The following is a 16467-nucleotide window of genomic DNA, read 5'->3' as shown; positions in this document are numbered from 1 at the left end:
ATAACCATTGTAAAATGTAATATAGTCATTGTAGTTGCCATCTGAATGTATGGATAAAAATGATTAGTTAAAGGAATCATTAATAGGTTGAAAGAGATGATCTAAAGAATGTGATCTAAATGAAAGATCTGCAATAATAAATGAATATTGTGGTGTTACTAAAAGAACTATATAAGGCATTAAAGTTGCTTAAAGAAATTAATTAAAAAGTGTGGCCGCTTGCTGTCTAGTGTTAGTAATTACTCCAATTTACATGGTGGACTGGGTGATAACTGCTATTATTCAAGTCCTTTTCCATTTAGAAGGATGGCAGCATAGATATTTGCTAATAAGAAAGGGGGGGTGAACCATTTCACTATTCCAATACCAAGTTCATGAAACTCCAAAGCAATGGATGATAATAAAGAAATGTGTTTTATTTAATATTTCTGAAACATATAAATATGAGTTGTTATCTGTCAATTTAGGCTTAACCCCTTAAGGACCAAACTTCTGGAATAAAAAGGAATCATGACATGTCACACATGTCATGTGTCCTTAAGGGGTTAAACACTGTCAGCAATTTTTTACTTTTTTTTAAAATAACAAAAGTATTTATATGTAAATTTATATGCTGTACAAAGTTTTGGACAATCACTTAATTTACGTAACACTGTGTCACATTTACTATGTATTTTCCATTATTATCCAGTATGCAGTGTTATAATATAATTATAGTTATATATATACAGGGAGTGCAGAATTATTAGGCAAGTTGTATTTTTGAGGATTAGTTTTATTGTTGAACAACAACCATGTTCTCAATGAATCCAAAAAACTCATTAATATCAAAGCTGAATATTTTTGGAAGTAGTTTTTAGTTTGTTTTTAGTTATAGCTATTTTAGGGGGATATCTGTGTGTGCAGATGACTATTACTGTGCATAATTATTAGGCAACTTAACAAAAAACAAATATATACCCATTTCAATTATTTATTTTTACCAGTGAAACCAATATAACATCTCAACATTCACAAATATACATAATCAGTGACCAATATAGCCACCTTTCTTTGCAAGGACACTCAAAAGCCTGCCATCCATGGATTCTGTCAGTGTTTTGATCTGTTCACCATCAACATTGTGTGCAGCAGCAACCACAGCCTCCCAGACACTGTTCAGAGAGGTGTACTGTTTTCCCTCCTTGTAAATCTCACATTTGATGATGGACCATAGGTTCTCAATGGGGTTCAGATCAGGTGAACAAGGAGGCCATGTCATTAGATTTTCTTCTTTTATACCCTTTCTTGCCAGCCATGCTGTGGAGTACTTGGATGCGTGTGATGGAGCATTGTCCTGCATGAAAATCATGTTTTTCTTGAAGGATGCAGACTTCTTCCTGTACCACTGCTTGAAGAAGGTGTCTTCCAGAAACTGGCAGTAGGACTGGGAGTTGAGCTTGACTCCATCCTCAACCCGAAAAGGCCCCACAAGCTCATCTTTGATGATACCAGCCCAAACCAGTACTCCACCTCCACCTTGCTGGCGTCTGAGTCGGACTGGAGCTCTCTGCCCTTTACCAATCCATCCATCTGGCCCATCAAGACTCACTCTCATTTCATCAGTCCATAAAACCTTAGAAAAATCAGTCTTGAGATATTTCTTGGCCCAGTCTTGACGTTTCAGCTTGTGTGTCTTGTTCAGTGGTGGTCGTCTTTCAGCCTTTCTTACCTTGGCCATGTCTCTGAGTATTGCACACCTTGTGCTTTTGGGCACTCCAGTGATGTTGCAGCTCTGAAATATGGCCAAACTGGTGACAAGTGGCATCTTGGCAGCTGCACGCTTGACTTTTCTCAGTTCATGGGCAGTTATTTTGCGCCTTGGTTTCTCCACACGCTTCTTGCGACCCTGTTGACTATTTTGAATGAAACGCTTGATTGTTCGATGATCACGCTTCAGAAGCTTTGCAATTTTAAGAGTGCTGCATCCCTCTGCAAGATATCTCACTATTTTTGACTTTTCTGAGGCTGTCAGGTCCTTCTTTTGACCCATTTTGCCAAAGGAAAGGAAGTTGCCTAATAATTATGCACACCTGATATAGGGTGTTGATGTCATTAGACCACACCCCTTCTCATTACAGAGATGCACATCACCTAATATGCTTAATTGGTAGTAGGCTTTCGAGCCTATACAGCTTGGAGTAAGACAACATGCATAAAGAGGATGATGTGGTCAAAATACTAATTTGCCTAATAATTCTGCACTCCCTGTATATATATATATATATATATATATATATATATATATATATATATATATATATATCACTATAATATTTTACTTCATTTTTATGTGTATTTAAGTGTGTTGATGTCAACTGTTAGGATCGGATACGCTTGTGTCAGTGAGAGTAGGTCTTTGTTTGCTGATATCATTCTAGATTTATCGTGTATGAGTGCATCAGTGAGTCATGGTGTGCCACCATAGAGGATGTGAGCTGAACTTTAATAATTAGTTGATGATACAAGTAAGAATAAGTTAAATATTGAAAAATATTGCATAATCACACTGTTGGTACCAAAGACTGAGAGTGAATATGTGGACGTTGGTGCCTGTGACCTTTATATTAGCATCAGTAGCTGCACAGAGAGCCACTTTCATGTTTATTTTCTGTGGGAGAATGGGCGGCCTTATTGGTGTGCAGAAGAATAGGGAAAAGAGCAAAGAAAATGGACTGAAATGCTCAGAGGAGGCATTGATACGTTTTTGGAGTGTGATGGATCAATGGTTCAAATAAAAGATAAAAAGTATGAGGAATGAATACAAGTCTTGAATGGGATAGAATATTCAAGTGAAAAGTCTTAATAGGAAGAATTAGAAATACAAGGTTAGAAGTGTAGAAAAATGATCAAAAGAATGGGAGAGGAAAGAAAGCTAAGTAGTGACACAGAGAGCTGGGTAAAAAGAAAGGCCACATAATTAAAATGACAATTTAGTCAAATGATGGGTTTCTGCTTGCACATTATTCCTGGAAATAGTAGAATTTACATGTCAGTCCTTTCAATATCCTACAGAGGATTAATATAGAAAGGGCATATTATTACAAACCACTACTGCAGAATACAAAACACTAAGCAAAAACAACTCTATAGAAGGTGATATGTTTGCTTGCATCTGTAAGTGAGTATTACATTTTAATTAAAAACAATAATTATCTTTAAAGTGACACATGTCAAGAGTTTTCAAACGACAATTGAAAAAGCAGCATTTCAGTAGTTCTATCAGAAAACCATAAGCCACTCCACATTCGCATGGCCTTTTTACTTCGATATCATAGCTAGTACGATAGAGATTTGATAAATAGCCAAGCTGGAAAAATAGTTGTCTTGAGTTTGGGAATTGCTCCAGTTTAGCATTCTTGGCCCCAAATGTGTTCATTTTCCACCATTCCTTGCTTTGTAAATAATCTCATTTCATATTATTTGACTTACACCAAGTAATAAAGCAGTATTATTTGACAGGATCTTGGAAAATTAAAACCTCTTCTATTGTTTAAGTATTTCTACATACAACATATGTAAATCAGTTCACTGTTAATTCATTTTCCTCTTTTTTTTTCTTTTTTTTTTTACGTTTTTGCCAAGTCCCACATCAATCAATAATGCTTTTATATTACATTCTGCAGTTTTAAGATAGGTTGTCAGCTAATCCACACCTTATCAACAGCATGCAGAATGCACACCACTGCCATTTCATTGTTTCCTTTTTTTTTTTGCCGAAGAGGCATTCTGGGTTTCCATAGCTGCACTCAATGATAAGTCAACATCTGTGGGGTTTCTGATGTTGTCTTTGTAGTTTATTTTGTGATACGTTTCACCTACAGTTGGAGACAGAGTGTTTTTATTTCACAGAGACAGCTGGTGTAATTTCACTAGACTTCTGTACTTAACTACAAAGTTGAAGAACAGATATGCTTTTAGAATACAAAGTGTCTAATATTGCCCTTATCAGTCTGCTGTTAAACAGAGGATATCTTACAGTACGTATTAATGTTTCTGAGCAGATTGAAAATGTGTGAAGGGATAAAGCAAATAAACCATCAAAACCAATTAAGATGTATATTCTAGGAGTGCTGTTGGAAGCCAAATTACCTCTGCATGTATGATCGGAGTAAAGTGATTCCCAGAAGAAAATACATCATAATGGAACAGACCATCATTGTAAGTCCCAAGAGTATCGCTCTGTCTTCTCCAGCTTTCAGCGCTGTCACAGTTTTCCTCTTGTCCAGAAGATCATGGTCCTTGATTTTTTGATAGAAGTTTCTATGAATAATAATTAGAAAAAAAATATATATATTAAAAATATTTTAAAATAAAAATCCCTTATAAAAGGGCAACTGTCATCAAATTTTCACTTCTGATTTTTTTTAAAGTACAATTTTAGCCATGTTGGATCCAACTCTAATCTTGTTTCAGGTTCACAGCACGCAGACCAATCAGAACAGATTAGTCAGGTTGAGCAGAGCAGTTGGTCAAATAAGGGGTAGACTCTAACCCAATATGGCTGCTCAACCAGAAAAAGTGACAGTTTTGCAAAATAAAAGAAAAATTCATCAATATACATAATTTAAAAAAAAAGTCATGACGTTTCATTAAATGTAATAAACTTTTACAAAGGAAGAAGTAAACATTTTATGACAGTTATTCTTTAACTCATTTAATAAAAACGAACACAGTACACCATGGTCATTATGCCATAAAAATTTCATAAAAATGGACCTAAGAAAAAAATACTCCACATATCCAAACACCCAGCCTTTTCACCAATCTGTATGGATTTCGAACAAATGTATTTTTACTCATAGGCTCTTCAAAGAATAAAAAAAATATTTGTATGTTTAGGACAGAGTGAAACTATATTCTGTTAATATAAATTGAAAGGAGATTTGTGCAAATGTATTCAGAATTCAGCAAGTATGGGACATGTTTTTCTGTTGATTATATGGCACAGACAGGAATGGGAAACTTTAATATATGCTGCTGTTTCAGTAACCCTTTCTGGAGTAAGACTACCTCTCAATGGGCATGTATAGAGTAGTAGGTAATGTATTAAGACGATGCTAGTTCAATTTAGAAGGAAAACTTAATGGGATATAATCAGATGGAAATTTGTTAATTTCATTTATTTGCGTATGTATAATAGATTTCAGTAAAATATGCTAAAGATGTTCGAATGAGTGACAAAACCCTTTTTTTTTTTTTTAGTTAGACATAGTTATTTTTATTACATTTTTTTTGTATTTTTTTGTTGTGCATAGCATCAATACAGACATGCTCGGGGTGCCCCAACAGCAATCCTCAAGCATGTGGTCATGCATAATATTAGGAGTAACAGAGAAATCATGCACATTTTTAAACATATTATAGTACTTGTCTAGCTAGGAGGCATATGAGTGGAAGTACAAGCAAGCATGATACTAATACAACAATATAGACTTCACTTGATAGACATTTGTATGACAGTGGAAATTAATGCTTCAGTGGGGTTTGCTTAGAGTGCGTACTCTGATATAGGGTACGATGCATCTGTATGTGAAGGAGAGTAAAATAAACATGCTTAACTGAATAAAAAAAACTAATAACAGGCGGTAACAGGATGGTATACTTTATGACTAAAGGGAGGCACATTGTTCATTCTCAGGCAGCAAAGATATGCATGGAAACGAGTCGTCATCGGTAGCTAACGCCACCACTTACCCCTCCCCCCATACATTGCTACAGTTCACACAAAATCTGTGCTAGCCACCAGAGACATGAAAGTACATAGAGTCCCATGCATCCGTGGTTGCTCGCCCTGTCGGCCCCCCGGGGGCCTTCTCAGGAGCCCATGTGTGAGTCCCACTGCTCCAGTCAGTCTTACAGACTCGAGCAGGAACTCAGGAGATGGTGTGCTCTGCTTGGAAAGGAGGTTTTGTCTGAGCACCAGGGTCTTTCCCCTTTGGGTCCTCTGCCCAGGAAGGCTGTAGCAAGCTCTTGACCACTTGGGACACGAGCGGGTGTCTGTTGAGTGGGTTGTCTGCCTTTCCTGCCGCCCTGAGCTGGAAGCCATAGGCAGTGTCCGACGCTTGTCTGCCTGGAGGGAAGGAGGATCCAGAGGCATTTTCAGAAGCCTTCTCTCTCTCCTCTGCTCCCTCTTAGCCTGTGCCCCTCTGTCTCGCAACTTCCGCCAGAATTTTCTGAACAACGCATCGAGCCACGGGCCTCGTGCTGCTGTTTCAGGTTTATCCACCGCCATCTTGGTTTCAGCGGTGGAGCTGGGTGCAGGCCACAGAGGTGTATGGATCACTCAGTATCTTGGTTTGTTTGGAGGTAGAGCCTGTGTGCTTATGTCTGGGGGGGAGGTGGTGCTAAGCATGTCAACGTTGTCCTGCAATACTGCTCAAAAGGAAGAACGGCCGCCTCTCCCATGTTTGCAGCTGCTGGTAGGCCGCAATTTGTCGATGGTTTAAGGATGCTACTCCGAGCACGTAAATCCACCCGGTTGAGTCTTGGGGTATCACCGATGCTCTGCTGTACCAAGATATTGATTTTGGAATAGTTTGTCTGCAATATGTCGCTTTTTAGCGGGTCTCCGCTCAGAGCTCTCCCTATGTGCAATCAGCCTGATCGATGGCTAGGCCCCGCTCCCAATACCCAGTTTTTAAATAATTTTACTGTAATCATTTTGATTTATTTTCTAGGGGTAGCCAGCTAATATTCAGCCGTAAGTATACACTTTTAAGTACATAAGGATAAAGGTTTCCTTAAACTACTGGTATTTCCCTGATATATATGGTAATGGGGTTAAAGGCATAGATACACCTTTGCAGTGGTTTTGTAGCCATAGACATTACCACTGAGGCTTTTGCCTCCTGACTTTCTACCTGCACTAGAATGAAAAGTGTCTATTCAATGTGTTAAATCCTGGTTACATAGCTTGTTATGTTTGCATATAAACTGCATCTTCTCAATACAATGCCTAAGTGTTGAGTATTCCGCACGTTCCTGTTAGTTGCAGTCCTTGTCTGTTTTCAAGATAATAATGTATGTTCATGATTCTGTGTTTCTGTGCTCACACTAGTTGGTGGCAAAGTTACAATGGACTATCAGAAGCCCAAGGATTAAGGGAAATATTGAAATAAAAATCCCAGCCAGAGTTCTAGCCCTACCATGGTCCTGTTGCAAAACTCCATGTTGGTGTGACTGTTTTGGTTTATTCTGACTTGTTATCTATCAAGTTACGCATTTCATATTTGTCTTGCTTCAGGTGGGAAGCCATTCTTTAATTTTTGCCTGGTTGACCCTTGAAGAAATACCAGTTTCTAAGTCTGTGAATTTAATATAAATTTCATAAAACTTCAACCATAAACATGGCAACAGTGCTCCAATTTATCAAGCAATCTAAAGTCTGACCTTAGTTACAGGGGGCACGCAGATGCCAACATGTTGTTGAGAATAATAGACAATTTATGTCAAAACTTTTATTGGCAAAGGTTAGGACTCAAGCATCAGTCAAGGACATCAGAGTTGGTGTTTGAGACTTGGAGATTTGCACTAATCTCAAAGGAAACCTTGAAATTATGGCCAATAAATTGCTATACAGATTGGTCATCATAAACATAATATTTACTATGATAACATTGCATGTAACAAAGTTACAGAACAAAGCATGATGGAGGTGTAGGAGGTAGTGGTGTGATTAGAATGTTCATATGTATATGTGAGAGAGAGTGTGTGCACATACATCATGTAATGCATTATCTATATATCTGTTGGATATAGAAACAATGGAAGTCCCTTCAGTCTAATGTCTTAGTACTGTGCATAATATTTATTTATTACAACAAATCCATAAAATAATTGTAGGGTATCTATTGTGATGCTTTATTTTTTTACTAGTCTGGAATAAAGATCTGGATTTTGGTAGACTAGTGTATTTAATTTATGATAATATATATAAATAACATTCAAATTGTTTCAAATACAAACACCAATACATGTTTAATAACGTGATAAGTACTTTTTTAAATGATTACACATTAGTTTATATCTAAAATAATAAACTTTAGTTGGGTCACCTCCAAAAGTGACTAAATTATATGCTAAATATGTCTAATCTAGCAATATTATCATTCTCAAACCAACACCAACAGTGATTTAAACTCACAGTTTAAGATTTTCTTTGTCGATCGTGCTCTCTGGAAATACCACAATACACAATTATTCATTTCAAGGGCTGCTACATGTAAATCAAATACAATTATGCGGCCATTTCTGAAGAACCTTCTGCCACACAAAGGGGTGAGATTTTGTTTGAAAGTTCCTGGGATCCTGATATGCTAGAGTTGATGTTGTTAGCGTCCAAACTCAATGTAGTCAAATAATCTCAAGAAATTAAAATTTGACTATTTCTCTAAACTATTGACTAAAATATCTTTATTCGGTTTGCACTGTGTTACATATAATCCTCTTTTTAATCTATACTTTTAGTATTATTGTAGTCAAAAAATGTAGTTAAAGGAAACGATAAATCTTTTATTTCATATTGTTAAAATAAACCAAGTCTGAAGTAAATCCCATTAGGCCTGATATTTGCAACTACATTTGCATTTTTCATGCCAAATAAGCATTGAAGAATAACAATGACTGATTTCCCAGTATCAGTGAAAATTAAATATAACACATCATGGAATAAAAATACACTTGTTTGTCTTGGAACACGATTAGAATACAAACGTATTGTCAAATAATTGTCAGTTGTACCATAATCATTAATTAGGTGTGAATGCATGTGATAACTCTTGTTATTACAGCTTAGTGGTTCCTTTAAATTCATTCCATATTGGTGCAATTTCTTGCTGAGCACCGCACCTCATGCAGAGGACAAAGTTGTTCTCATGCAGAGGACAAACATTCACCATATATTTGAATACTTTTCTACACCCCACAGGTAGGAGGTATTATGTTTTGAAACGTTCTGGATAAATCAGTTGTTGAATCTTGGGTTTGTTTTTTAGTAGGACTATTTTGATCATGGCTTACACCAGATTTTTATGAGACAGTACGTGATAATGCAACCCACAAGGGCACACATATGCAAGAGTATTAATCTGAAAATATTCAAATAATACTTCTAAAATATAAAAAAATCCAAACAAATCTTACATTATGTATTCCCCCTTTCATATCTCCCAAATGTTATCCTAAATATATTTGTTTTGTTTTTTTAAATACGAATTGTAATGCTCTGTTTTTTTTAAATCCCACAGAATTGAGTTTGCTGTAGCCTTGTTTGCATCAGATGGCATTTTTCAATTATAAATATATCTGCTTTACTGACCAACTTGATTCAGCCATTTAATATTTGTCAAGATGAAGGATGGGGTGTAGCATTCCCATATTTTATTCTTAACATATTGGGTGCTATGTTTGTGAAAAATTAACTAAATAGATTGAACATTGTATGTTCTGTTTTTGTGGAAAGTGGACTGTTTCATCAACAAACATGCAGCTCTTAATTCTTCCCTCATCTAATTAGCAAGGGTTGACAACTAATATACAGGTCTGGGGCATGTATAAGCCCCACTCAATTCCAGGTTTGGAGAATGTGGTCAATGAAAAATGTAAAGTGCAAGAATTTATATGCAAGTCACCAGCTCCTTCTCTTACCACCTCTTGGGGAATAGTGATGTCGCGAACATAACATTTTCCGTTCACGAACAGCGAACGTGAACTTCCACAAACGTTCGCGAACGGGCGAACCGGGCGAACCGCCATAGACTTCAAAAGGCAGGCGAATTTTAAAACCCACAGAGACTCTTTCTGGCCACAATAGTGATGGAAAAGTTGTTTCAAGGGGACTAACACCTGGACTGTGGCATGCCGGAGGGGGATCCATGGCAAAACTCCTATGGAAAATTACATCAGGTATGATGTTGTATCGATCAGGTAGTGTAAGGGTTACGCTAAAAAATAAGATACAGTAAAATACAGTACAGTGTAAACCAGACCAAATGGTCACAATTTGGTAACAACGGAAAGTGTAAGTCTCTTTGAACCAGGTGAAAAAATAGTCTGTAGAAAAATATATATTTGAAGAGAGTCTTTGCAGATAAAAAAAGTATACAATGTAAAAAATGGTAAAAAAATGAATAAAAAATGAATAAAAGATGAATAAACCAGTGCCCTATTAATAGAGCAGTATTTCCTGCTCTATATTTGTAAGTATAATTTTTATCTACTGTTATTTCACATACCCTGCCTACTGAGAGCACTATTGTTGTTTCCTATCCATTCCGGAGTACCAAGGTTGGATCGCCAGACGTCTTCTCCAGTACATCCTGGTAGCGGGGATCATACCGCTGCAACGCCTATAAGTCCAGAGCTGGTCCAAAGCTCCCACAAATGTGAGTGTATTATCATATTATTTTCTCACTTCACCCTTGGAGCCGCAATTCTTCACTATTGGCAGTTTGTCGTGTCTCCTATTTTGTCTCCACATATACGGATTATCCTACTACCCGGACGGATCAACTCCTGAGGACTGTACAGATATCCCACCAAGCTATATCAGTGAGACTAATTTTTTATTCATCTTTTATTCATTTTTTATTCATTTTTTTACCATTTTTTACATTGTATACTTTTTTTATCTGCAAAGACTCTCTTCAAATATATATTTTTCTACAGACTATTTTTTCACCTGGTTCAAAGAGACTTACACTTTCCGTTGTTACCAAATTGTGACCATTTGGTCTGGTTTACACTGTACTGTATTTTACTGTATCTTATTTTTTAGCGCAGCCCTTTCCCCCCGTTGTTTCATTCCCAGTTTGTTTTTAGGGTTTTGTGGGATTCCCTAATTAGGGTTGCAGCTTTTCTTTTTGTTATTGAGCGCAGACTCTTCCCTTTGTATTTCTATTAGTGTAAGGGTTACGCCCGCTTCTCAGTGACAGACCAAACTCCCCGTTTAACGCACCGCAAACAACCGCAAACAGTCCATTTACACAACCGCAAACTCCCCATTTGCACAAGGTTGGATACCAAGCTAGCCATGTCCCGTTCCTTGTCCTCACTGATGTCATTGAAGGTCTCTTCCTCCACCCAGCCACGTACAACACCAACGGTCTCCGAAAGGTGACAACAAGCTCCTTGTGACACCTGCTGTGTTTGGTCTTCCACCTCCTCAAAGCCACCTTCCTCCTCTGACTCCTCTTCTTCAGACTCCTCTTTCTGCATTGCCTCTCTCTGCGTTATTATAAGGTGTGTTAAGTAGTACTATTCCTATCAGTTTAATCCCTATTACGTCCCCTATCAGGGGACGTGTATATGGCATCGATTTTAGGAACCGGGAGATGGAAAAAGATGTTTGGTCAGTGCTCCTACTTCAGATTTGGGGCACTGCGTGTGCAATCTAATGTGCCACCAGATAGGAGTGGTGTGTTAAGTAGTACTATTCTTATCAGTTTAATCCCTGTTACGTCCCCTATCAGGGGGCGTGTATATGGCATCGATTTTAGGAACCGGGAGATGGAAAAAGATGCTTGGTTGGTCCTCCTACTTCAAATTTGGGGCACTGCGCATGTAATTTAATGTGCCACCAGATAGGAGTGGTGTGTTAAGTAGTCCCCCTCATCAGGCCTTTTTTAGTCGAATGTATCGCCCACTGTCAGTCCCTTCTGGATCCATCCCTCATTCATCTTAATAAAGGTGAGGTAATCTAGACTTTTTTGACCTAGGCGACTTCTCTTCTTAGTGACAATACCTCCTGCAGCACTGAAGGTCCTTTCTGACAGGACACTTGAAACGGGTCAGGTCAGAAGTTCTATCGCAAATGGGGATAACTCAGGCCACAGGTCAAGCCTGCACACCCGGTAGTCAAGGGGTTCATCGCTCCTCAGAGTGTCGATATCTGCAGTTAAGGCGAGGTAGTCTGCTACCTGTCGATCGAGTCGTTCTCTGAGGGTGGACCCCGAAGGGCTGTGGCGATGCGTAGGACTTAAAAAGCTCTGCATGTCCTCCATCAACAACACGTCTGTAAAGCGTCCTGTCCTTGCCGGCGTGGTCGTGGGAGGAGGAGGATGACTTTCACCTCTTCCCCTGTTAGATTCCCATTGTGCTGTGACATCACCCTCATACGCTGTGTAAAGCATACTTTTAAATTGATTTTGGAACTGCTGCATCCTTTCCGACTTGCAGTAATTCGGTAACATTTCAGGCACTTTCTGCTTATACCGGGGGTCTAGTAGCGTGGACACCCAGTACAGGTCGTTCTCCTTCAGCCTTTTTATACGAGGATCCCTCAACAGGCACGAAAGCATGAAAGACCCCATTTGCACAAGGTTGGATGCCGAGCTACTCATGTCCCGTTCCTCGTCCTCAGTGATCTCACTGAAGGTATGTTCTTCCCCCCAGCCACGTACGACACCACGGGTACCAGATAGGTGACAACGAGCACACTGGGATGCCTGTTGTGGTTGGTATTCCTCCTCCTCCTCAAAGCCACATTCCTCCTCTGATTCCACTTCCTCACAATCCTCTTCCAGCGTTGCCGCAGATCCAGCAAACGATGCTGATAAGGCTGTTTCTGGTGGTGATGGTGACCACAACTCTTCCTCTTCCTCTTCACACTCATCTACGGCCTGATCCAGCACTCTTCGCAGGGCACGCTCCAGGAAGAAAACAAATGGTATGATGTCACTGATGGTGCCTTCGGTGCGACTGACTAGGTTTGTCACCTCCTCAAAAGGACGCATGAGCCTACAGGCATTGCGCATGAGCGTCCAGTAACGTGGCAAAAAAATTCCCAGCTCCTAGCACCCCGGTCATACAAATACTCGTTAACGGCTTTTTCTTGTTGGAACAGGCGGTCGAACATTAGGAGTGTTGAATTCCAACGTGTCGGGCTGTCGCAAATCAAGCGCCTCACTGGCATGTTGTTTCGCCACTGGATATATGAAAAGTGCGCCATGGCCGTGTAGGAACGCCTGAAATGGCCACACACCTTCCTGGCCTGCTTTAGGACATCCTGTAAGCCTGGGTACTTATGCACAAAGCGTTGTACGATCAGATTACACACATGTGCCATGTACGGCACATGTGTCAACTTGCTCAAATTCAATGCCGGCAACAAATTTCTTCGTTGTCACAAACCACTTTGCCAATCTCCAGTTGGTGTGGAGTCAGCCACTTATCCACCTGTGCGTTCAGGTCGGACAGGAGTGCTGGTCCGGTGTGACTCTCTGCTTTCAGGCAAGCCAACCCCAAGTCGACGTGACACTGCCGTATCCGGGAATAGTACCTGGGGAGCTGGGGGGGTGCCGTTGATGTGGAGCAAGACGAAGCAGCAGAAGAGGACTCAGCCGAGGAGGTTATGGAAGAGGATGGAGTAGGAGGAGTAGAGGAGGTGGCAGCAGGCCTGCCTGCAAGTCGTGGCGGTGTCACCAACTCCTCTGCAGAACCACGCATTCCATGCTTGGCAGCCGTCAGCAGGTTTACCCAATGCGCAGTGTAGGCGATATACCTGCCCTGACCATGCTTTGCAGACCAGGTATCAGTGGTCAGATGGACCCTTGCCCCAACACTATGTGCCAGACATGCCATTACTTCCTTTTGTGCAATCGAGTACAGGTTGGGGATTGCCTTTTGTGCAAAGAAATTTCGGCCGGGTACCTTCCACTGTGGTGTCCCAATAGCTACAAATTTTTGGAACGCCTCAGACTCCACCAGCTTGTATGGTAAAAGCTGGCGGGTTAAGAGTTCAGACAAGCCAGCTGTCAGACGCCGGGCAAGGGGGTGACTTTGTGACATTGGCTTCTTACGCTCAAACATGTCCTTGACAGACACCTGACTGTGGGCAGATGAGCAGGAACTGCTCAAGGCGAGATACGGAGTGGCGGATGGTTGAGAGGGGGCAAGGAGGACAGCAGTGGTTGACGTGGCTGAAGATGCTTGACCAGGAGGAGGATGGCGGCTTTGAGTTTGTGTGCTGCTTGTACTCATGTGTTAATCCCATAGGCGTTTGTGATTTGCGATCACGTGCCTTTGCAAAGCAGTTGTACCTAGGTGGGTGTTGGACTTTCCACGACTCTTGGCACAGGTTGCAAATGGCATCGCTGTTGTCAGAGGCAGACACACACAAAAAATGCCACATTGCTGAGCTCTGCAATGACGGCATTCTGGTGGTGGCAACAGCATGCGTTGATTGGCGTGCTGTCTGGCTGACTGGTGCCGATGCATGCTGTCTGACTGTGCCACTAGCTCCTTGTGACGACCTCCCCCTGCTTCTAACTCGTCTCCTCCTCCTCTCTGTCTCCCCATCTGAACTTTCCCCCTGTTCTACCTCTCTTCTAGCGGGCACCCACGTGACATCCACGGACGCATCGTCATCATCAACCGCTTCACACCATACGTCCATGTGTGTAATGCTGCCTGACTGAGACATATCCCTGTTATCTACATCCTCTGGCAATATTGCTTGCGCATCACTCATTTCTACCAACTGATGTGTAAATAACTCCTCTGACATATCAAGTGAAGCGGCTGTGGTGCTAGTGTTGGTGGTGGCGGCAGGCGGGCGAGTGGTAACTTGAGAGGCGCCCGAAACTAAGCTGGAGGAGGATGGTACGTCAAGGGTCCGAGTGGAAGCTGTATCAGATTGGGTGTCCTGTGTTAGCCAGTCAACTATGTCCTCAGAACTTTTTGAGTTCAGGGTACGTGGCCTCTGAACACTGGGCATTATTCTAGGGCCAAAGTTAATCACAGCACCACGACCACGACGGCCCCTGAGGGGTGGCCTGCCTCTGCCTGTCATTTTTCGATTAGTGGTACTATGCGTGCAAGCTACTGTGACAACAGATATGAGTGGCACTGTGCACTGGCAGAAGTTGGCAGAGTAGACGCTGTAGGCCTGACACACGCTTGCAGACAACTAACTGCTATTCAATCTATTACAGTCAAAATTGTATTTCTTTTTTAAATGTACACTACTGTTACACCAGATATGAGTTGCACTGGTGTGACACTGTGCCCTGGCAGGCCCTGAAACGCACACGTGTGAAGAAAACTGACTGCTATTATTTCACAGTCAAATTTCTAGTTTTTTTTTAAATGTACACTACTGTTACACCAGATATGAGTTGCACTGGTGTGACACTGTGCCCTGGCAGGCCCTGAAATGCACACATGTGAAGGAAACTGACTGCTATTATTTCACAGTCAAATTTGTAGTTTTTTTTTTTTAAATGTACACTACTGTTACACCAGATTTGAGTTCCACTGGTGTGACACTGTGCCCTGGCAGGCCCTGAAACGCACACGCGTGAAGAAAACTGACTGCTATCATTTCACAGTCAAAAAAGTGTTTTTTTTTTTTAAATGTACACTACTGTTACACCAGATATGAGTTGCACTCGTGTGACACTGTGGCCTGGCAGGCCCTGAAACACACACGTGTGAAGGAAACTGACTGCGATTATTTCACATTCAACTTTCTAGTTTTTTTTTAAATGTACACTACTGTTACACCAGATATGAGTTGCACTGGTGTGACACTGTGCCCTGGCAGGCCCTGAAACGCACACATGTGAAGGAAACTGACTGCTATTATTTCACAGTCAAATTTCTAGGTTTCTTTTTAATGTACTCTACTGTTACACCAGATATGAGTTGCACTGGTGTGACACTGTGCCCTGGCAGGCCCTGAAATGCACACGTGTGAAGGAAACTGAATGCTATTATTTCACAGTCAAATTTCTAGTTTTTTTTTTTAAATGTACACTACTGTTACACCATATATGAGTTGCACTGGTGTGACACTGTGCCCTGGCAGGCCCTGAAACGCACACGTGTGAAGGAAACTGACTGCTATTATTTCACAGTCAAATTTCTAGTTTTTTTTTTAAATGTACACTACTGTTACACCAGATATGAGTTGCACCGGTGTGACACTGTGCCCTGGCAGGACCTAAAACGCACACGTGTGAAGGAAACTGACTGCTATTATATTACAGTCAAAAAGGTTTTTTTTTTTTTTTTAAATGCAAGCTATTGTGACACCAGATATGAGTGGTGGCACTGGGCAAGTGGGCACAGTATACGCTGTGAGCCTGACACACACGCTGGCAGTCAGGCAACTGCAATTAGATTACACAGGAAAAAAAAAGCAGACTGATGTTTTAGCCCTAAAAAGGGTATTTGGGGTGCTGTCCTTACAGCAGAGATCAGATGAGTCCTTCAGGACTGTAGTGGACACTGAATACACTAGCCTAGCTATAAATTTCCCTATCAAATCAGCAGCAGCACACTGTCCCTCCTCTCACTAAGAATGCAGCTTCAGAATTAATCCACAATGGATGCTGTCCAGGAGGTGGGAGGGTCTGGGAGGGAGGGTCTGCTGCTGATTGGCTGGAATGTGTCTGCTGACTGTGAGGTACAGGGTCAAAGTTTACT

The 16467-nt window shown here is 40.8% G+C and overlaps 1 protein-coding gene across 1 annotated transcript in view; it reads right to left on the bottom strand.

Moving 5' to 3' along the window:
• The window catches only part of KCNMB2 (potassium calcium-activated channel subfamily M regulatory beta subunit 2), a 547710-nt gene that overhangs the window by 72445 nt on the left and 458798 nt on the right, over positions 1-16467 (bottom strand). Inside the window, exon 4 of the mRNA XM_063441048.1 lies at positions 4132-4302. Within this exon, the coding sequence (XP_063297118.1) occupies positions 4132-4302 (171 nt within the window). The remainder of the gene's footprint in view (positions 1-4131; positions 4303-16467) is intronic.

Source organism: Pelobates fuscus, chromosome 2 (assembly GCF_036172605.1).
Source record: "Pelobates fuscus isolate aPelFus1 chromosome 2, aPelFus1.pri, whole genome shotgun sequence".
Classification (NCBI taxonomy): domain Eukaryota; kingdom Metazoa; phylum Chordata; class Amphibia; order Anura; family Pelobatidae; genus Pelobates; species Pelobates fuscus.
This window is presented reverse-complemented; position numbering and strand designations above follow the sequence as displayed.